Here is a 23,720-nt window from a genome sequence, read left to right as displayed (position 1 = left end):
AGGCTCTACCAGGGGTCAGTAAGGAGAAAGAGTGTGCGACCCCCTGAAGGAAGGTCCTGATCTGAGGACGAGAAACCAGATTCTTCTGAAACAGAATGGACAGTACATAGACCTGACCCTTAAGAAAACTAAGGGACAGGCCAGATTCAAGGCCCGACTGCAAAAAAGGCATGGTAGAGCAAAAACCATGAGGGCGGCCTGATTGGCTTCACACCAGCTGAAGGCGGCCTTCCACGAACGGTGCGAGCGGAAGAAGACTTCCTCAACCTGATCATGGTCTGGATGACCAGATCGAAGAAACCAGCAGACCTCGGCTTCAACCGCCGTGCCGTAAAAAAGATCTGTAAGTTTCCACAGAAAGTCCGGGAGGAGACTGATTACTTACGCGTACCAAGGTCTTCTGGGCCAGTCTGGAGCCACAAGTATGACGGGCACTCTTTACACCGTGATCTTCTTTACCAGCCTGCATCAGTGGCAGAGGATGAAACAGATATGGGATGGAGAGCTGGGACCAGGAGATCGAACGTCGGAGGCGACTGCTAGGGGGTCGCGAGATCTGGATACAAACTGGGGAGTTCCCCATCTGTGGCAGATCTTGTCGAAGACTGTCTGGTTCAGGGAAAAAAGTCACCGCCTCTGGGTTGAGAAAGTTGGTGGCCCAGTAGTCCACTACAGGGATGTGTAACTGCGGAGATTGCTGGTACCTTCTATTCGGCCCATGACTGGATCGGAGACAATTCTGACATCACCGTTCGATTCAGACTTCCACCTTGGTGGTTGGTGTATTCCACCCCCGTGACATTGTTGGATTGAACTCGTATCGAACAGCCAGAGAGAAGGTTCTGCCAGTGAAGAGGAGCCAGGAAGATTGCCATGAGTTCCAGAATGTTGATGGGAAGGGACGATTCCTGAAAGTTCCACCGGCCCTGAACTGTTAAATCTTGAAAAACTGTTCCCAACCAAGCAAACTGGCAACTGTTACAACCTTCCAACACATTTTCACAAATGATGTTCCGCGACGAACGAGGGAAGAATGTCTCCACCATTCCAGCGACCTCTTGATCCAGGAGGGAAGTGTGGCAAGCCGGTCCAGTGAGCAAGTGGACTTGTTTCATCTTGAAAGGAGAAAGAGCTGTTGAGGGCATGTGTGGAACCAAGCAAATGGGACGGTTTCCTTTGAGGCTACCATCTTGCCCAGTACACTCATGCAGAACCGGAGAGAGGAAAATGGTTATGTGCAGATAGGCATCCTGAATGTTCACAGAGCATATGAACACCTTGGGCTCCATGGAAGGCCATTACCAAGAGACTCCATCCTGAAGTGACGCAGACGAACTTGTCTGTTTAATAATTTGAAGTCCAGGATGGGGTGAATGGAGCCATCTTTCTTTGGGAGAACAAACAGATTTGAATAAAAACCCAAAAAGCATTCCTGACGGAGAACAGTAATGAGAACACCTGCCTTGTGGAGTAAATTGATAGCCGTGAGGAATCTGTGAATGACGGGAGTTCTTTGGAGGGCAAGACTCAAAAAAACGAGAGAATGTGGGGGAGGGTTAAAAATTCTATTTTGTAGCCGTAGGAGACGACGTTCCGGGTGCAAGCGTCGACTACCGAGAACCACTCGTCTCGGAAGCGAAGAAGGCGGCCGCCCACCGATAGACTTCCCAGGTGGGGGCGACCCGTCATGCCAAAGAAAATCTGTTGAATCAGAGCCTGGAGGACCTGTGCTTGTGGGTTCGTGGACGCCAGGAAGGGGCTGGCTTGAATGAGGGTTTCCTCCTGGGCCAAAGAATTGTCTTTGCGGTTGCTGTTCCGGTCGTGGCGTCCGAAATTATCTTGACTAGTTCTTCTCCTAAGAGCCAGGAGCCCTGGAAAGGGAGACTGGTGAGAGACTTTTCGGATACCGAGTCAGCGTTCCTTGCTATCAGCCATAAAAGTCTGGATAGCCAGCTGAGCAAGCGGCTGCATCGAGAGAAGCAGACAGAAGGTACTTCCCTGCGTGGGCAATCTGGTCTGCTACATCTGCTAATTCGGCAGTGGGAGTGCCCGACAATACCTTGGCGAAGGAGTTTTGCCCAGGTTGAAACAGATTTGGATACCCATGTTGCGGCGAAAGACGGAAAAAGGGCCAATTCCGCGGCCTCAAAGGCAGATTTAGCGAGAGCTTCGATATGCCTGTCAGAGGGATCCTTCAGCGAGGCCCCATTGGAAAGGGGGAGGATAGTGTTAGTGGAGAGCCGGGACTGTCCACTGGGGAAGACTCTGCCCATTTCTGTAGGAGGTCAGATGCAAATGGATCCAAGACCTCCATCCATTTTCTTCTCTGAAAGCGCTTTTCCGAGTGCTTTAATTCCCTGGTAAAGATTCAGTTGAATTCTTCGTTGTTGGCGAAAACCCAAGGATGGTGCTTCATCTTCCTGAATATGATCTGCTTGGAGGGTAACATGCACCACGTCCTTTACACTAAGGGTCTGATTAACTGCCAGAATCAGACTATCCACCATATCCCATAGTTTTGAGATCTGTTCAGAGTAAAGATTGGAATCTGACTCTGAACGGGAGTCTGATTCCTGAACCGAAGTGTCGGAAGAAGGAGAAGAAAAGGAGGATGCTATCCTGGAGGATGTGATAGGCGACTGAGAACTGGAAGATGAGCTGGGGCGTGCCTGCTTTTTACGTGATCTACCATGGTGGGGTTGAGGAACTGGGGGGTCCGGATCGCCTGGTAAAGCAGATGGGACCCCTGCGGCGGTAGCAGGATCGGACAGTCATCCTATGACCTAGACCAAGGTCTCGGACACATTGGTTAGGTCGGCGACTGATTAGGAAAGGGCTGCGGCCTACTCAGATGGTGAGGGGGGGGGGGCGCTTTCGTTGTGGGCAGTGGGGGCTCCTGGGTAGATGGACTGCAATCCGGGCAGAGGAACGAGATCTGACCAGAGGTACACCTCCTGTTGCAGGAACAGCAGGCAAAGTGCAGGACAATAGCCTGGGGATGGAAGTGAGACTCCTCCTGGGGTTAGGCAAAAAGGAGGTGAAATGTCCCAAAGACAGCATTGCTGGGGATAGTGAGCTGCCCCCAGATGACAGAGCTTACACAGGACCTGGAGCCTGTGACAATGGAGATCTCATAGTAGCAGTGGCTCAGCAGTCCAGAGCTGAGAGCAAGTCTGTGGGAGTCGTGGAGCTTGCGGCGGTTGAAGGTGAGCTGGAGACTAGATGGTACAGGGAAGGAGAAGAGGAAGCAACGTCAGAAAGGAGAGCTGATAGCTGACGTGTGCGACTGGCTAGGCTGCTGGGGGCATGGCCTAGCCACCGGACAAAGGTCCCGGCGAAAGCCAGAGACTAAATTTTAAAGCATGGGCGCCAAGGAGAACCAGGGCAGCATGCAAGCCACAGATGGTTTGGAGGGAAAAGACAAGGAGCAAATAGTGACAACTCCACACTGTGCTCTCGGTCTCTATGTGGGATGACAGAGTAACAACTTCCCTCTGTTGTCCTCAAGTCGTATCTGAAAGAAAAAGGGAAACATAACAAAGGGTAGAAACAGGACTGGGTGCAGACCCGTGCCTGCCTCCTACTGACACCGCAAAAATTGATTAAATTCTTGACAGTTGGTGGGTGTACAAAGCTGGGGAGGAGCTAACTTTTTTGCATAGTGTCAGCCTCCTAGTAGCATACACCTATGGTTTCCCATTTCCTCCAGTGAAGCGATAGAGAAGTCTCATTTCATAAAAGGGCTATACTTTATTATTGTAGATGAGACAGAATAACATTGTTAATGGGGTTTTCCGGTCACTTTGTGTGAATGCAGACTTCTGAATCCCTCAGTGCATGCACTGTGCGCTGCGAAGAGTCACTTATTTCTGAGCTGGGACCGGAGGGCATGTATGCGTTAGGCTTCGTGCCCACGATGCAGAAATGCTGCATATTTTTTCCGCTTCTCCCTGGCAGGAAAAACGCATGCAGTTTTTACATTCGTTTTCCCGCCAGGTAGTAGCGTTTGTCAACGTTTTTGCATGCATTTCCGCATGCGGGTTGTCAAGAGCTTTCCAAGCGATTTTAGCATCACTTGGAAAAGTGCTTGACAACTTGTTCACACTATATAAATCCATGCAGCAAACGGCATGGATTTATAGTAGTGTGACCAAATTAGTTAAAAAAAAAAAAAAAAAGAAGAAGAAAAAGAATGGTAAAAAATAAAGATTATACTCACCCTCCGATGTCTTCTCCGCTCCGTCCGGTGTCTTGGGCGGCTCGTGGTGGTGTGAAGGACCTGCGGTGACGTCATTGAGTCATGTGACAGGTCACATGACTCAATGACATCATGGCAGGTCCTTTACAACACCGCGACCCATACAGCAGACCAGACGGAGGGGAGAAAACACCGGGAGGACATCGGAAGGCAAGTATAATCTTTATTTTTTATTTTAAATTCTTTTTTTTTTTTTTTTACAGTTTCTATGGTACCCAGGACTGGATGAGAGTCTCTTCTTCTCCAGACCTGGGTACCATCCGCACATTGAACCGTGTGATATCCGCTTGTGCAGATGCAGTGATGCGGATGTCACGCGGTCCATTGCAAGTCAATGGCGGCGATTACGCTGCGTGTCTGCAAAATTAATGGACATGCTGCGTATTTTTCCGCAATGATAATCCGCAGCGGAAATTTCCGCAGCATGTGCACAGCACATGCGGATCATCATTGGGGACCATGGGGCACGTATTAACAAGCGTTTTCGCTGCGGAAATTACACGGCAAAAACGCTTGAAAAAACGCATAGTGGGCACGCAGCCTTATATATACTCCCGGCCAGTGAGCGCGGTCTCGCTCCCCTACACTTGTATAGAGAGAGCCCACGTCCTATAGACGGCTACGTCACAAGTAGGGACGCGGCCTTGATCAATACAAGTGTATGGAGCAATGCCATGCCCATTAGATGGCCCCTGGCTAAGAGTATGTACAGTATAATGCATATATACCCTATGGTCCCGCCTCAGAAACTGGCAAATCCCCCGCAGCGCATAGTGCGTGCCCTGGGAGTGCGGGGGGAGGTTTATAAGTCTGCAGTCACACAGTAACTGCAGGCTTATCGATTTGGACCGGCAACCCCTTTAATGGTTGTAGACTTCCTATTATGCTTAAGAGAGGGTGATGGGGTTGGGATGTAGGGTTTGGGTGGTTTTGTCTATGCAATAACTGATCATGGATACATTTTTAGATCAGGATAATTTTACGTTTTTCTGCAGTATCCAATCATTCTGATTTAATGGTTTTCCTCACCAACTGTGACCGAATTCTGAAGATGCTACCAGACGGACGATTACAATTGATTACTTACCCAACAGTCATCACCTCTCCTGAATTTCGGTCAGTCACAAAGTTATTAGCAATGGTCATCAGCACAGACTGAGCAATCTGAAACAAAACATGAGATTACAGCATGTGATTATTATTACAAATCATGACCATATTGCCATAATCTAATCTTACTAAGGCATGTGCATATACAGTACAGACCAAAAGTTTGGACACACCTTCTCATTTAAAGATTTTTCTGTATTTTCATGACTATGAAAATTGTACATTCACACTGAAGGCATCAAAACTATGAATTGACACATGTGGAATTATATACTTAACAAAAAAGTGTGAAACAACTGAAAATACGTCTTATATTCTAGGTTCTTCAAAGTAGCCACCTTTTGCTTTGATGACTGCTTTGCACACTCTTGGCATTCTCTTGATGAGCTTCAAGAGGTAGTCACCGGAAATGGTCTTCCAACAATCTTGAAGGAGTTCCCAGAGATGCTTAGCACTTGTTGGCCCTTTTGCCTTCACTCTGCGGTCCAGCTCACCCCAAACCATCTCGATTGGGTTCAGGTCTGGTGACTGTGGAGGCCAGGTCATCTGGCGTAGCACCCCATCACTCTCCTTCTTGGTCAAATAGCCCTTACACAGCCTGGAGGTGTGTTTGGGGTCATTGTCCTGTTGAAAAATAAATGATGGTCCAACTAAACGCAAACCGGATGGAATAGCATGCCGCTGCAAGATGCTGTGGTAGCCATACTGGTTAAGTATGCCTTCAATTTTGAATAAATCCCCAACAGTGTCACCAGAAAAGCACCCCCACACCATCACACCTCCTCCTCCATGCTTCACGGTGGGAACCAGGCATGTAGAGTCCATCCGTTCACCTTTTCTTCGTCGCACAAAGACACGGTGGTTGGAACCAAAGATCTCAAATTTGGACTCATCAGACCAAAGCACAGATTTCCACTGGTCTAATGTCCATTCCTTGTGTTCTTTAGCCCAAACAAGTCTCTTCTGCTTGTTGCCTGTCCTTAGCAGTGGTTTCCTAGCAGCTATTTTACCATGAAGGCCTGCTGCACAAAGTCTCCTCTTAACAGTTGTTGAAGAGATGTGTCTGCTGCTAGAACTGTGTGTGGCATTGACCTGGTCTCTAATCTGAGCTGCTGTTAACCTGCGATTTCTGAGGCTGGTGACTCGGATAAACTTATCCTCAGAAGCAGAGGTGACTCTTGGTCTTCCTTTCCTGGGGCGGTCCTCATGTGAGCCAGTTTCTTTGTAGCACTTGATGGTTTTTGCAACTGCACTTGGGGACACTTTCAAAGTTTGCCCAATTTTTCAGACTGACTGACCTTCATTTCTTAAAGTAATGATGGCCACTCATTTTTCTTTACTTCGCTGCTTTTTTCTTGCCATAATACAAATTCTAACAGTCTTTTCAGTAGGACTATCAGCTGTGTATCCACCAGACTTCTGCACAACACAAATGATGGTCCCAACCCCATTTATAAGGCAAGAAATCCCACTTATTAAACCTGACAGGGCACACCTGTGAAGTGAAAACCATTTCCTGTGACTACCTCTTGAACCTCATCCAGAGAATGCCAAGAGTGTGCAAAGCAGTCATCAAAGCAAAAGGTGGCTACTTTGAAGAACCTAGAATATAAGACATATTTTCAGTGGTTTCACACTTTTTTGTTAAGTATATAATTCCACATATGTTAATTCATAGTTTTGATGCCTTCAGTGTGAATGTACAATTTTCATAGTCATGAAAATACAGAAAAATCTTTAAATGAGAAGGTGTGTCCAAACTTTTGGTCTGTACTGTACAGTATTGGTCAAAAGTTTGGATACACTTGTTCAAGCTATGATGACATCTTTACACACCTATGGGATTTTCTCAAGCAGCTTCATAAGGTATATAATGGGAATAGCTCTTCAAGAGTCGAGAAGGCGTTCCCAGAAGTGGTGAGAACTTGTTGGCTGGCTTGACTTCGCTCTGAGGTCCAACTCATCCCAATTGGGTTGCTGTCTGGTGATTGTGGTGGCCATGTCATCTGACGCAGTACTCCGTCCCTTTCCATGGTGATGCAGCCTTTACATAGCCTGGAGGTGTGTTTTGGGGCATTGTCCTGTTGCAACACAAATTATGTTCCCACTAAGTGCAAACTAGATGGGATGGCATGTCACTGCAGAATTCGGTGGTTGCCATGCTGGATAAGTGTGCCTTAAATTTGATATAAATCACCAACAGTGTCACTAGAAAAGCACCCCCACACAACACTTTCCCTTCCATGCTTCATGGTTGGCACCAAATATGTAGAAACCATCTGTTCACCTTTTTATGCATCTAAGAAAGACACGGCAATTGGTACCAAAAAATCAGACCAATGTACAGTTTTCCAATGATCCAATGATCAGTCCTGGTGTTGCTTCACCCAAAGAAGTCTCTTCTTATTTGTGGTCTTCAGAATTGGCTTTTTTGTTTCAATTCGACCATAACGCCCTGCTTCTCGCAGTCTCCTTTGAACTGTTGATGCAGAGTTGTCTCTGCTACTTCATGTCTGGGCATCATTTATGAGGTCTGTTATCTGAGATGCAATTAATATGCATTTTCTCAGAATGGTAATTCTGATTAAATCATCCTCTGAATCAGTGGCAATTCTTTCCTGGGTCGGTCCTCATGAGAGCTAATTTCATTCATGCGATTGATGGCTTTCATTACAGCACTTGAGGATATCTTCAAGGTTCTAGCAATTTTACGAAATGACTGACCTTCATGTCTTAAAGTAATGAGGTTATTCTTATTTGAGTGGTTCTTGACATTTTCTGCCTTCAAAACAGTTGTGTAATAAGGCTCAGCACTGTATGCATTTGTGTACTAACGCTGTCTCTGCAAAACGCATATGATTGTAAACTAACTCTTAAGGCATACCTGTTCAATGGAAACCATTCCAGTTGACAACCAGGTAAAGCTGCTTGAGAGGATGCCAACGGGTTGTAAAGCTGTCGTTAAAGTAAAAGGGTTATGTGACTATACAGCTTATAATCTAAATCAGCCAGACATTTAGACTTGTTATTCCAAGAGAAATACACTATTATCTTTGTGTTGACTTGTAAATGTATGTGCATTTCTGTGGCAGGTCAAGAAGAATAGTGACTCCGTGTGGATCAATGAATGTTTGCTAAATATGTCGATTAACCATTGTGTGGATCCTGTGGCTTGTTGACTCACAAAACAGGACAAACTATGTAAATTGATTAAATGCGCAAACAATGAGACCTGAGCTCTGTGGAAAATCATACCTAACCCTTGACCTGTGGATGTGTACTTAAAAAGAACATGCGTCTCTGTAGCAGGCAGACTTGACAAGGAGAATCAAAGATCAGACTCTCTAAGGCCATCAGCTTGGAAGCATGGCTTTAATCTACATGACTCCGGCCTAAGGATATATGGCCATGACTGGAAAGAAAATGATCTGCTCCATTGACCATCAGAGAACCCATGGATACATATGGGGAAATCAGGTGGGACCCTCCAGTCGCTTGGAACCCATAAAGACGTTCAGAGAAACCAGAATGGGACCAGCCAGTCATCTGGTCCCATGCAAACTCTCGGACAGGCCAGGGTGGGATCCTCGGGTCTCCTGGCCTTGTACCTCGATGGACTGCTAGCTTCCTAAGCTTGCTGCTACCTTCTCTCTGTGGGGGCCTGCCAGAAGCGGGGGGCCACTGGTTGAGGTAGTTGGCCCTGGAAGTCCCAAAGTTGCAGCTGTTCTATCCCAGGAGGAAGGATGAGACTGTGTAATGTTAGAACAGTCCCAGCAAATACACAAGCTGTTATATGTGTATATTATCTGCTTTGTGGTTCAATAAAGTATTGCCACACTGTTTTACCCTCACCTGGGGTTGTCTGAGTAGTATTACACCCATGGAAGACCCTGTATCTTCACAGGTTACTTTGAGGAATTTAAGGTTTAACATATCCTGGTTAGTTTCAAAAGGGTTTATTTAATTCTTGGTTTCAGGTGTTCTTTTGTGCTTTTGCTGCCTTCAGTCTGAATCTATAATGTGGACATTCCAATAAGAACAAAGAAAACCATTGAATACACTGGTGTGTCCAAACTAATGAAGAGTACTGTACATGGGCAATTAATCTAGCTTTACATTAATAGCAAGAAAAATCTTATATCTTAATCATTAACACAGCTGCCAAGCTTCTATTCACAGATGGCTCGTAGAAGTGCTGCCCCATGTTATTTTTGCTTTACCAGTTTGCCTGCCAAAGAGTCTGCATCAAAGACTTTCTAAAGCCTCTTAACATTCTCAAGGTGATAGTTAGGTGCTAGAGACATGTTTGTTATGCAAGAAGCAGGAGTAGGGACTATAGCATGAGCCAAAGCGGTCATTCTTCCTGTTGCTGGTGTGAGCAGGAACTTTTGCTGGTCCAACAATAACAAAAGAGCACAATTTGAAAAATTCAGAGCAATTTTTAAGTGACTAGCTGGAATGAATCACTAAATTAATATGGTTGTTGTACTTACTAATAAGAACATGTATTTGCAGTTATGGGAAGAATCAAAAATTACCTCTGGAGGAACTAGGTGATGGGTAGCATGAGCGGCAAACAAAAGGATTCTGGTCACCTCTAATTAAAAGAAAATAAGAAATTAGAGAAGATGGGGAGATCTGACAATGGACTCCATGCCTCTTAGATGGAAACCTCCCATAACCCCTTAAGGACTAGGCAGTTTTTCATTTAGGACATTTCATTTTTTGCACCCCATCTACCAAGAGCCAAAAACACCAAGGTTACTTACCGGTAGCCGGTTTTTCCTGAGCCCATGACAGCACACCTTGAGAGAGGATCCGCCCCACCAAGGACAGGAAACCGTCTGAAATAAAAGGGCGGTACCTCTCCCTCGCTTCAGTTGTTTACAGAGCATTGAGAGGACCTCCCTAAACAGGTTAGGCACATAACCAACACCACAATATACAAATACACACCACCCCACACAGTGCACACCAGGGTGTGAGAAACATAGAAAAAATAAGGGGGGGAAACTACGGGTGCTGTCATGGGCTCAGGAAAAACCGGCTACCGGTAAGTAACCTTGGTGTTTTCCCCTCCCCCATGACAGCACACCTTGAGAGAATTTTGGAGAATTTATGAGCACCCTAGGGAGGGACCACCGCCTGAAGTACCCTTCTCCCAAAGGTGAGATCAGAAGAGGATAGATCCAACCGATAGTGCTTAAAGAAGGTGGATGGTGTAGACCAAGTAGCAGCCCTACATATCTGCTCGATCGAGACGTCTGCTCTCTCTGCCCAGGAGGTTGCAACGGCTCTGGTGGAATGAGCCCTCACATTGTCCGGGGCTGGAACCCCTGTGGACGTATAGGCTAAGCAAATGGCCTCCCTGAGCCACCTAGAGATGGTACCCTTGGACACCCCATGACCTTTCCTACACCCTTGAAAGGCCAGGAACAGAGAACAGTCTTTCCTCCACAGACTAGTCATGTGAATGTACTGTAGCAGGGACCTCCTAACATCTAGGCTATGGAACCTGACTTCCCCTGGGTTCTTGGGATTGCTGCAGAACGAGGGTAGCACAATCTCCTGACTACGGTGAAATCTAGATACCACCTTGGGAAGGTATGCTGGATCTGGCCGCAAGGTGACCCTATCCTCAAAGATTTGTGTGTAAGGAGGATTAACCGAGAGGGCCTGCAGATCCCCCACCCTACGGGCTGATGTTAAGGCCACTAGAAGGATGGTCTTAAGGGTGAGAATTTTTGGAGAAACCTTGTGTAGGGGTTCGAATGGTTCACTAGTAAGAGCGTTCAAGACTAAATTCAGGTCCCAAGGAGGAACACCCATGGACCTAACCGGTCCAGCTCTGGCACAGGACTTGATAAACCTCGAGATCCACCTATTCCCAGCCAGATTACAATTGTAGAGTGCGCCCAAAGCTGAAACTTGAACCTTAAGGGTCCCTGTAGCTAGACCCAGGTCCCGCCCCTTTTGCAGAAATTCCAGGATCCCTCTGATCGGAGGTTTGCTCGATAGCGGAATATCTATAACCTCTAGGAATTTACCCCAAACCCTGCTATAAATCTTAGTTGTAATCGGTTTTCTGCTCCCCAATAAAGTAGAAACTAAGCCTGGTGAAAACCCCTTGCTACTCAATAGCGACCTCTCAAATTCCATGCCGAAAGATGGAATCCCCTGGCCTGGGCATGGAATACTGGTCCCTGCATGAGAAGGTCCGGCCTCTCTGGTAGAATCCAGGGATCTGACACCGACATTAGCCGAAGCAGAGAGAACCAAGGCCTCTTGGGCCAAAAAGGGGCTATCAAAATCACCCTGGCGCCTTCCTCCCGGATCTTCCTCACCACTACTGGAATCATCACTAATGGCGGAAAGGCATAGGCCTTCCTGAACCTCCAAGGAATCTGGAGGGCATCTATGGCATGGGGATTTTCTGCCGGATTTAGGGAGCAAAATCTCTGCACCTTTCTGTTTGCCCTTGTGGCGAACAGGTCTATGTCTGGCTGCCCCCATAATTGGACAATCTGATGGAAGACCTCCGGGTTCAACCCCCACTCCCCCTGTCTTAGGGTATGGCGGCTTAGAAAATCTGCCTTCACGTTTTCTATCCCCTTTATGTGAAGGGCGCTGAGGGATAGGAGGTTTCGCTCTGCTAGACCAAGGATCCTGTCTGCCACCACCATCAGAGGGCGTGACCTTGTCCCTCCTTGGTGATTCACATAGGCTACTGCGGTCCGGTTTTCGGACCTGACCTGGACATGGTGATTTTGGATGTGAGGGAGGAAGCCCCTGAGGGATCTTTCTACTGCCCAAAGCTCCTTTAAGTTTGAGGATGATCCCCTCTCGTGGTAAGCCCAGTGACCCTGTATTGAGAGTTCTGCCAGATGACCCCCCCATCCGGAACTGCTTGCGTCGGTCGTAACTACCCGATCTATCGATCTGGACCATTGAACGCCTGTGGTCAGATTTCCCCTGACTGTCCACCACGAAAGAGAATCTACTACTTCTGGGGAGAGAGAGAGCCTGCCTTCTAAACGCCCGTTGCAGGACCTCTGTGCTGACAGGACCTCCCACTGAAGCCGCCTCATATGCCCCTGGGCCCACATTACTGCTGGGAGACAGGCCGTCATAGAACCCAGGAGGGACATTGCCTCTCTCAGAGACATCTCTGGAGCTTGAATGGCCTTCGAGACTAATGCAATTAACCTGCAGATTTTGTCCTCTGGGAGGAAGCAGGTTTGACGACGAGAGTCTAGGATTAGACCCAGAAAGGTCTGAGTCCTGGAGGGGGTTAGTCTTGATTTTTGGAAATTTACTAACCACCCCAGCTGATGCAACACTTCCGTGACCACTAGGAGCTGACTGGAGCAGTGGGCTTCTGTTTTCCCTATTATCAAGAAGTCGTCTAAATATGGCACGATCACTACATTCTTGATCCGTAGGAAGGCTGTCACTTCTGCTATTAGTTTCGTAAATATTCTCGGGGCAATGGAGAGGCCAAAGGGTAGGGCAGCAAACTGAAAATGCCTCAGCTTCCCCTGAATAAACAGGGCTACTCTCAGATACTTCTGATACTCCGGATGGATTGGGACGTGATAATATGCGTCCTTCAAGTCTATTACAGCTATAAAGCAGTTGCGATGTAAGAGCTTCACTGCCGAGCCTACTGACTCCATTTTGAAAGTCTGGTTTTCTACTACTTGGTTCAGACTCCTGAGGTTGATGATGGTCCTTAAGGACCCGTTTGGTTTTTTTATCATGAATAGTTTTTGGTCACACAGCCCTGGCAAAGTGGTTTCTGCCACTCTACTGAGAGAGAAGCTTGGCAAAGGGCACACATCCTATGCTTTTGCTTGGCACTACTCTTCTTAGGCTCCTAAAAAAAGGAAGCACATAAGAGACTTCCCGTTACTAATCAGTGACATTCACGAAGCTCACTCACCCTCGGAGGTCACAAACGGGTACCGGATTCGGAGGCTGTCGCGGAACTGATGATTCCATTCTGGATGGTCCCGAGGCGCTCGAAGCCTTACTCCTGCGGCTGCCACTACGATTACTCGAGCGGCTGTCTGTATACGATGCATCCCTCTGCTTCTGTTGCTGAGGTGGGGGGGTAAGCTGCTGCTCCTGGCTATCTGGATCAGCCATGTCTCAGAAGCGCACCACGCTTCCAGGAAAGCTCCCCCCCCCTTAAATATAGGGCCATCCAGCCTCCTCCGGTCTGTGGGTCCTCCCCCTTCGCCAGGCCGGAGCTCCGTTGAAAAAAACCGGCCTGGGACGCTCCGATGGGCGCCGCCATCTTGGATCGGCGCCGCCTCCTGACGTCACCCAGCGCGCCGCTCCCAGCGTGCCCTGCGCCGTGACGTCAGGCGCGTCACACCCGGAAGCGTTCCACACTGCAGGGGGAGGACGGCGCCGCGGTCTCCGGGAGGACAGAGCCTGCCTCACCGCGTGCGCCCCGCTCGGCGCAGAGACCCCAGGGGAAGCTGCGGACGGCGCTTCTGGGATACTGAACCCGGTGCACAGGCCAGTGCCCGCTCTTCCACACCGGGACAGCCCCAGGTAAGTCTTCTTTCTTCCAGACAGGTTCCCCATCAAGGACAGGAAACCAACTGAAGCGAGGGAGAGGTACCGCCCTTTTATTTCAGACGGTTTCCTGTCCTTGGTGGGGCGGATCCTCTCTCAAGGTGTGCTGTCATGGGGGAGGGGAAAACTTATTTTTTCATTTTTCAGTAGAAATGGCTGTATAAGGGCTTGTTTTATTGTGGAACAAGTTGTTGTTTTAAATGACAATATTCACTTTACCATATAATGTACTGAAAACAGGCAAAAAATTCCAAGTGAGGTGGAATCGAAGAAAAAAATTAAAATTAGCTGGTAAGTTTGCCCTATGGACTAGTATGATTAAGAGGATACCAAATTTATATAGTTAGGTTTTTCTTGTTTACTTTAGAAAATACACTGCTCAAAAAAATAAAGGGAACACTTAAACAACAGAATATAACTCCAAGTAAATCAAACTTCTGTGAAATCAAACTGTCCACTTAGGAAGTAACACTGATTGACAATCAATTTCACATGCTGTTGTGCAAATAAAATAGACAATAGATGGAAATTATTGGCAATTATCAAGACACCCTCAATAAAGGAGTGGTTCTGCAGGTGGGGACCACAGACCACATCTCAGTACCAATGCTTTCTGGCTGATGTTTTGGTCACTTTTGAATGTTGGTTGTGCTTTCACACTCGTGGTAGCATGAGATGGACTCTACAACCCACAGAAGTTGCTCAGGTAGTGCAGCTCATCCAGGATGGCACATCAATGCGAGCTGTGGCAAGAAGGTTTGCTGTGTCTGTCAGTGTAGCGTCCAGAGGCTGGAGGCGCTACCAGGAGACAGGTCAGTACACTAGGAGATGTGGAGGGGGCCGTAGGAGGGCAACAACCCAGCAGCAGGACCGCTACCTCCGCCTTTGTGCAAGGAGGAACAGGAGGAGCACTGCCAGAGCCCTGCAAAATGACCTCCAGCAGGCCACAAATGTGCATGTGTCTGCAGAAACTGTTAGAAACCGACTCCATGAGGGTGGTATGAGGGCCCAACGTCCTCAGATGGGGGTTGTGCTCATAGCTCAACACCGTACAGGACACTTGGCATTTGCCACAGAACACCAGGATTGGCAAAGTCGCCACTGGCGCCCTGTGCTCTTCACTGATGAAAACAGGTTCACACTGAGCACATGTGACAGACGTGACAGAGTCTGGAGACACCGTGGAGAGCGATCTGCTGCCTGCAACATCCTTCAGCATGACCGGTTTGGCAGTGGGTCAGTTATGGTGTGGGGTGGCATTTCTTTGGAGGGTAACACAGTCCCCCATGTGCTTGCCAGAGGTAGCCTGACTGCCATTAGGTACCATGAGGAGATCCTCAGACCCTTTGTGAGACCATATGCTGGTGCGGTTGGCCCTGGGTTCCTCCTAATTAACGACAATGCCAGACCTCATGTGGCTGGAGTGTCAGCAGTTCCTGCAAGATGAAGGCATTGAAGCTATGGACTGGCCCGAACGTTCCCCAGACCTGAATCCAATTGAGCACATCTGGGACATCATGTCTCGCTCCATGCACCAACATCACGTTGCACCACAGACTGTCGAGGAGTTGGCGGATGCTTTAGTCCAGGTCTGGGAGGAGATCCCACAGGAGACCATCCGCAACCTCATCAGGAGCATGCCCAGGCATTGTAGGGAGGTCATACAGGCACGTGGAGGCCACACACAATACGGAGCCTCATTTTGACTTGTTTTAAGGACATTACATCAAAGTTGGATCAGCCTGTAGTGTGTTTTTCCACTTTCATTTTGGGGGTGACTCCAAATCCAGGCCTCCATTGGTTAATAAATTTGATTTCCATGGATGATTTTTGTGTGATTTTGTTGTCAGCACATTCAACTTTGTGCAGAACAAAGTATTCAATGAGAATATTTCATTCATTCAGATCTAGGATGTGTCATTTGAGTGTTCCCTTTATTTTTTTGAGCACTGTATTTGCCTTCAGCCGCCACATTTTGAGAGGCATAATTATTTTTGGGTCAACAGTTGTAGGAGGATTTGTTTTTTTGCTAGATCAACTGTAGTTTTTATTGATACTATTTTGGTGTTCATACTGCTTTCTGACTTCCTTTTATTCCATTTTTTTTTAACAAAGAAACTGATTTTTTTTTTGCCACTATCAGTTTTTATAACGGTTTCGATGTTTATCATATGGGATAAATATTAACATTTTATTAGTTCTGAAATTATGCACATAATACTAAATTTTTTATTTTTAGATTTCATTAAATACGGCTTAAGAAAATGTGTTGATTTAAAAGCTGATATTTTGGCTGGTTTTTTTAAAGTTTTTAATGTTTTATACATTTTTAATTAGTTCCCTTAGGGGACTTGAATGTGTAATCTCTTGATTAGATATGTAAAAACTCTAGCATTGCATTCTATTGTAAAATTACTGGTCTCTGATGACGCCTACTCACAGGAAGGAATTCATAGTAGTAATGCCATGGTTAACACAGAGGCCATTAGTAGGCCCATGGCAACCCATTCACAGGTCGATCACATTGAGTGGGAGTGCTGAGGAGCACTGGAGTGACCTCCACCATGACAGAGGCCTGTTAAAGGTCATACTTGCTCCAACTGTACAAGTTACTCTTGAGTGCTCACTATGCAACATAGCCGATACTTGCACTTTATGGAGTGGGCTTAGCTCCCCGAGATCTCTCCATGCAGTGATGGCATACTTCCACTGTACATGTAAATCAACAGTTGCCGATGGGCTAATAGCGGACAATTTTATATACAAAACACTACAACTGGCCAGATAAAAAAGAGCAAATAGATTTTCTTTAAGGCAAATTATATAATTTAGCAATATAATATATTCTATGGGTGTGTAATAAATATATCAATTTTTAAATAAACAACCATCCTAAAATAAAACTAAAGTTAGCCTTAAACTTTAAAGCAGGTCATCTAAACCCACTGATTTTGACAGGATTGGTCAATGGCCTGGGGTTTATGGCCAAGAGCACAACATACTCGATTCTTAGTTTCAAAAGGGATAAATCACGGATTATGGTGAGGTCATATGATTTAACAGTTGGCTGATCATTAATCTCACTTGTATGGCAGCCTTTGCTATTTGTAGAGTATGTGTCAGACAAAATAAGGAGTCTTACCTCTTTGATGAGGTTGCAGAAATCTTTGTATGAATGGGTAGAAGTTAAAAAGGAACAACTGTAAGAAATTCATTGCAATTATTAATCCATCCAAATATCTACGAAAGCACATCAAAATTGCAAGTAACAGTGTAAACCTATGCCCGACTACAAAACTTTGTAACTTATTAGCAATGCTTTACTATATGGGTTTGCTGCATCCTGAGTGCATTAGTTCTGAAATCAGGCAGATAAACACTCTTGCCTTTTTTGCTGTGTTTTTTTTTTTTTTTTATTAGCTATGCTTCCAATGCTAGACATGAAAGTATTCACTCCAAACAAGTACAGCATGTATATCTATACAGATACATATCAGGAAGTAGATATAGCACTCGAGATTAACTGACATTTGTTTTAAATTGCTGGATCAAACAAGACACCTCAAAATATAAAATTAGTCATAGTTAATGTTAGGAGGGCGGTTGCAGACAACTTTATTTTAATGAAACACATCCGACCCCGGGGTCTGCAATGCAGCCTAATGGACTGCTGCCGAACACCTTCCAAGTGGAAAGGAAAGCGACAACTAAACTGATAACCCGTCCGTGTTAACAGCACACCGGACCGGGTAAGGCGATACGCTCTATCTCCGTTAACTGCACGGAGGGAGAGCGACCGGCGACGCACCTATCTTAGCCCTTTGTGTTAATGCACACAGAAGGGTAAGACGGTTCGCACAATCTCCAAGAACCGCAGGGAGACGTGCGACCGTGGGAGAAGCAGTACCCCTGTCTTTGATACAGGCGCTACGCTATGGGGATTGGCACTAAAGCGGTTCACACAATCTCCAAGAACTGCAGGGAGACATGTGACCGGAGAAGAAGCAGTAGCCCTGTCTTCGGTACAGGTGCTACGCTATAGGAGACGGTGCTAGTATGTGGGTGTAATACCCGCCGGGTATTCGTGCACTCAGCCAGCGAGCTACCGGACTGAGCAGACCCGCTCTATATGGCTCAAGCTACCTGCCTGCATAAAGCTATGGCTCTTAGAGGAGCCCAAGAGTTTAAGTGTGCACAGCACAAACAACCAGCTCAAATGATCTGAGCGCGTCGCCATGTTTGTGGGCGGGCCTTTTAAAGACTAAGCCCTGCCAACCGACGCGCCATTGGTGACGTTACCCGTGGACCAATCAGGCGGTGCCAGGTCACCGGGTCAGGTGGGTGCCAAACCACCAATCATTATCCGCCAGGTCACGGACATGCTCAGTACGGCAAACTCTGGACTTAGACTCCGCAAGCACTGTCTCTCTCTGCAACCCAGGCTTAACATTGTTAGGCACAACTACCTGGGAGATAAACAGTGCTCGCGGACCAGCTAGGCGTTGGCGCTGACGACTATGCTGAGCAGCATCAGCCCTGGCTGGACCGAAATGGGAGACCACAGAAGGTCCTGGACCCATTTTGAATCCAGCACCAGACCGACGCCTAACAGTTAATGACTAAAAAAAAAAATAATACAATTGGGATACTGAGTCACTCCTCACGGTGAGTCAGGGTAGTTATGGAGTCCGAGGTCAAGAACCAGGAGGGTACATCATGAACAGTGGGAAGACACAAAGGCATAATCAGATCACAGTCCAAGGTCAGCATCAAGGTAAAAGGGGTAATACAAACGAGTAGGCAGTAGGCAAATCCAGGGTCCAGCAACAAAAGATCATAATTTCTGAATTCAGAGACCAAAGCAGAGAACATATCAAACTAAGCTGAAAGCTATGACTGGCAGCTATCTGGAACTGACAGCTCAGTTAAGTAGCTGGGTAATCACTTGGAACAGGGAACACCTTAAGGAAGCTCAACACCTCCCAGTCTCAGATTGTCAATCAAAATACAGACCACTCAACACGGCCCTGCATTAGATTGGATGACTGAGCTGTCAGTCACTGCGTCTGAGACACACTGAGTGGTAGAATAGTGATAAAAATGCTAGAGAATCCCAAGATTTCTTGTTATATAAAAGGCTGCCATCTGTAGTTTATGTAGTGCAGACAGGTGTTGTTTTTGGTTTGGTTGCCAAATTTGTCGACACCCTTTCTTGCAATCAAAAAAAATAGAGATCCTGCAAAGAGCAGCTCTCACTAGGAAGACCATGGTCATGACTATTACATTCAGGCAACTAACCATCTCAACCTGCCACATGGGCACGCCAACAAGTGGCTCTTATTTTAAACGACAGGTTTAGAGAAGAATTGTTGTAGCAATAATCAGATCATCTTTAAAAGGCTACCAAAAGTCTAGCCATATATCTTCCTCTGATGATATTCTGATTTCTCCTGCAATGGTCAAATGTCAGCCATTCAAATGAACGTATCTGGTGCACCAGAGTGGCTAACAAGTCAGGCTCATTGAGCTGGGTGCCAAAACAGGGGGACCAATTTTTTTGACGGCTGTATGGCGAAAAAAATTGTCTGTGTGCAACCGCTTAAAACGCAGTGTTCCTCCCACAGATTTTTGTGACCTTTTGTAAAAGTAGCAGAAAAATAATTTTCTTTTAGAAACAAACCAAGATAAACAGCAACCCACCTCATGGATTCCAACAAGCCTGGAAATGAGGTCCATAAACATCATCTTGACTTCAAATCGTTCTTTGGATTTTTCCAACTCCTTCAAAAGTTTTTCTGCAAAATCTAAAAGAAATATTGAAACCAGTGTGGAAATTGTAAAGAGCTCCAAGGTTGTTTTTTTTTTGTTTCATTAACTCCTCATTAAAAATATTTTGCACTTATAGGGGTTATTTGAGATTAAAAATGGGTAAAAATCACAAAGTGCTTATAAAAGCAAGCAACTTTGCAATTTACCCCTTATTAAAAATCTTCCCTGTTCTCAAAAACTAAGGAAAATGTTAAATAGGCTTGCAAGCTGTTTGACATACAGGTCTTAAGAGCCACAAGAGGTAGTAATAGCAGAGACCATGTGAACACTTTATACAGTGCCTACAAGTACTATTCAACCCCCTGCAGATTTAGCTGGTTTGATAAGATGCAAATAAGTTAGAGCCTTCAAACTGCAAACGAGAGTAGGTTTTATGAACAGAAGCATAAATCTTACAAACCAAAAAGTTATGTTGCTCAGTTGAATTTTATTAAATTTTAAACATAAAAGTGTGGGTCAATTATTATTCAACCCCTATGTTTAATATTTTGTGGAATATCCCTTGTTTGCAATTACAACTAATAATCGTCTTTTATAAGACCTGATCAGGCCGGCACAGGTCTGTGGAGTTATCTTGGCCCACTCCTCCATGCAGATCTTCTCCAAGTTATCTAGGTTCTTTGGGTGTCTCATGTGGACTTTATTCTTGAGCTCCTTCCACAAGTTTTCAATTGGGTTAAGGTCAGGAGACTGACTAGGCCACTCCAACACCTTGACTTTTTCCCTCTTGAACCAGGCCTTGGTTTTCTTGGCTGTGTGCTTTGGGTCGTTGTCTTGTTGGAAGATGAAATTACGACCCATCTTAAGATCCTTGATGGAGGAGCGGAGGTTCTTGGCCAAAATCTCCAGGTAGGCTGTGCTATCCATCTTCCCATGGATGCGGACCAGATGGCCAGGCCCCTTGGCTGAGAAACAGCCCCACAGCATGATGCTGCCACCACCATGCTTGACTGTAGGGATGGTATTCTTGGGGTCGTATGCAGTGCCATCCAGTCTCCAAACGTCACGTGTGTGGTTGGCACCAAAGATCTCGATCTTGGTCTCATCAGACCATAGAACCTTGAACCAGTCTGTCTCAGAGTCCTCCAAGTGATCATGAGCAAACTGTAGACGAGCCTTGACATGACGCTTTGAAAGTAAAGGTACCATACAGGCTCGTCTGGAACGGAGACCATTGCGGTGGAGTACGTTACTTATGGTATTGACTGAAACCAATGTCCCCACTGCCATGAGATCTTCCCGGAGCTCCTTCCTTGTTGTCCTTGGGTTAGCCTTGACTCTTCGAACAAGCCTGGCCTCAGCACGGGAGGACACTTTCAAAGGCTGTCCTGGCCGTGGAAGGCTAACAGTAGTTCCATAAGCCTTCCACTTACGGATGATGCTCCCAACAGTGGAGACAGGTAGGCCCAACTCCTTGGAAAGGGTTTTGTACCCCTTGCCAGCCTTGTGACCCTCCACGATCTTGTCTCTGATGGCCTTGGAATGCTCCTTTGTCTTTCCCATGTTGACCATGTCTGAGTGCTGTTCACAAGTTTGGGGAGGGTCTTAAATAGTCAGAAAAGGCTGGCAAAAGAGATCTTTAATCCACACATGTGAAGCTCATTATTCTTGGTGCCTGAACTACTTCTTAATACTTTTGGGGGACCAAACAGAATTCTTGTGGTTTGAGGGGTTGAATAATAAATGACACTCTGAATTAACTTTAAAAAAAAAAAAAAAAAAAAAAAAAAAAAAAAAAATTTGCAGCAGTGCATTTCCCACTTCCAGGCTGATCTACAGTACAAATGTCACAATGCCAAGTTAATTCCGCATGTGTCAACCAGCTAAATCTGCAGGGGGTTGAATACTACTTGTAGGCACTGTAATTGATTGAGAGAAACTGAACTTGATGGACCCATGTCTGTTTTCTACTTATGTGTATTTGTACACTAAGTTGTTCATTTATAGGTGTACCTTAATAGAAATAACTACAATATAACTATAGCCGTTAGACAACGTCTAACCTAAAAGACTGAAATGGGAAATTGGTTTCCTTTGAACATCAACTATAAATATAATTACCTTGAGGGTCATGCACCAGATGAATCGCTGAAAAGTTGAAAACTTCTGGCCGCCTCTTCTTTTTATGTTGCTGAGTGATTCAGAAACAATGGCACAAACGAGCAAAATGAATATAAGTGAGGTTTGCCATAACTTTTTCCAACTACTGTATCATTTCAAAGGTAAAACCGCTTATAGTCAACTCTCATGCTTTCATTAGAATAGTTTAAAGAGGACCTTTCTGCAGTTGGCCACATCATGTAATAGTGGCTGCAGAGCTAAATAAAATGTAGTACTCAAATTTCTCCTCTCCATTGCGGAGATATTATCTTGTAAATTTAGTTTATACATTATAAGTGGATGTTACCAGAGAATCCATCATTAGGAGAATGTACTTTTTCCCATGCATCACATTGACCAATCATAGGATACAGATGTCATGCAGGGGGAGGAGAAAAAAAATGTCAGAAGAACATGCTTTCTCCTGAGATGTAATGATAGACAGCCCTGATCTCTGCTCCTACTGGGTAGTATAGAGCAGAGCTGTGTGTGATTACAAACACCTATAGCAGCTCCCATCTCATGGCAGTCAATGAAGGTGCAGTGGTAGAGCTGACAGAGCTGTGAAAGTAGAGCTGCAGAGGTGTTTGTAATAAAACTCAACGCTGCTGTATCATAAATTACAAATGAAACTTTACAAGTCATTATCAGCGCAATGGAGATCAGAAAATAAAAAGTTTTATTCAGCTTTGCAGACACTGCCATGATGTTGCCAGTTTAACATGTTATAACTAGTGAAAAGTTCTCTTTAACAAGTTCAAGACCAAGTCATATCTTCAGATTTTTTTCGTACATGCAGCTATAAGAACGCTACATTTTTTTCCACAAAAAGACTAAAGACAATTTAAATTGTGTTCCCCTTTCCGTAACAAATATTTTTATAAATCAGACACGTGTTTTTTTATCCCACCAATGTGGGCAGGGAATGAAACAGATATTGGGAATGGTAGCAGCTCCCGCCCCCCACTTTTAATTATTAATTTTTACCATTGTGCCATTTAAAAGATCATAAAACCACTCTAAATTTCCCTGTAACCGGGGTTTACATATCTCCCGTTATATGTCAAATCCAGCCTCCTGGCTGCCCTATAGAGCTGATCTAAGTCTGTTAGGACCCAGCAGCTTCTCCCGTCCTGTCAGCCGGTGGTCACATACAGTGCTGGCCAAAAGTATTGGCACCCCTGCAATTCTGTCAGATAATACTCAGTTTCTTCCTGAAAATGATTGCAATCACAAATTCTTTGGTATTATTATCTTCATTTAATTTGCTTGCAAGGAAAAAACACAAAAGAGAATGAAGCAAAAATCAAATCATTGATCATTTCACACAAACTCCAAAAAAGGGCCAGACAAAAGTATTGGCACCCTCAGCCTAGTACTTGGTTGCACAACCTTTAGCCCAAATAACTGCAAACAACCGCTTCCGGTAATCATCAATGAGTTTCTTACAATGCTCTGCTGGAATTGTAGACCATTCTTCTTTGGCAAACTGCTCCAGGTCCCTGATATTTGAAAGGTGCCTTCTCCAAACTGCCATTTTGAGATCTCTCCACAGGTGTTCTATGGGATTCAGGTCTGGACTCATTGCTGGCCACCTTAGAAGTCTCCAGTGCTTTCTCTAAAACCATTTTATAGTGCTTTTGGAAGTGTGTTTTGGGTCATTGTCCTGCTGGAAGACCCATGACCTCTGAGGGAGACCCAGCTTTCTCACACTGGGCCCTACATTATGCTGCAAAATTTGTTGGTAGTCTTCATACTTCATAATGCCATGCACACGGTCAAGCAGTCCAGTGCCAGAGGCAGCAAAGCAACCCCAAAACATCAGGGAACCTCCACC

General features: G+C 45.7%; 1 protein-coding gene across 1 annotated transcript in view; it reads right to left on the bottom strand.

The window, feature by feature from the left end:
- Nucleotides 1–23,720, bottom strand: part of SDAD1 (SDA1 domain containing 1) — a 78,480-nt gene that overhangs the window by 39,406 nt on the left and 15,354 nt on the right. The window contains exons 10-14 of the mRNA XM_073637319.1: nucleotides 21,845–21,914; nucleotides 19,655–19,758; nucleotides 17,097–17,154; nucleotides 9,907–9,965; nucleotides 5,346–5,422 (exon numbers count right to left, since the gene is read on the bottom strand). Of these exons, the coding sequence (XP_073493420.1) occupies nucleotides 5,346–5,422; nucleotides 9,907–9,965; nucleotides 17,097–17,154; nucleotides 19,655–19,758; nucleotides 21,845–21,914 (368 nt within the window). The remainder of the gene's footprint in view (nucleotides 1–5,345; nucleotides 5,423–9,906; nucleotides 9,966–17,096; nucleotides 17,155–19,654; nucleotides 19,759–21,844; nucleotides 21,915–23,720) is intronic.

This window comes from Phyllobates terribilis, unplaced genomic scaffold (genome assembly GCF_046119375.1).
Source record: "Phyllobates terribilis strain yellow unplaced genomic scaffold, ASM4611937v1 Scaffold_1__5_contigs__length_1240528914, whole genome shotgun sequence".
Lineage (NCBI taxonomy): Eukaryota > Metazoa > Chordata > Amphibia > Anura > Dendrobatidae > Phyllobates > Phyllobates terribilis.
Note: the sequence above shows the minus strand (reverse complement) of the source record. Positions and strands in the feature narration are given on the sequence as shown.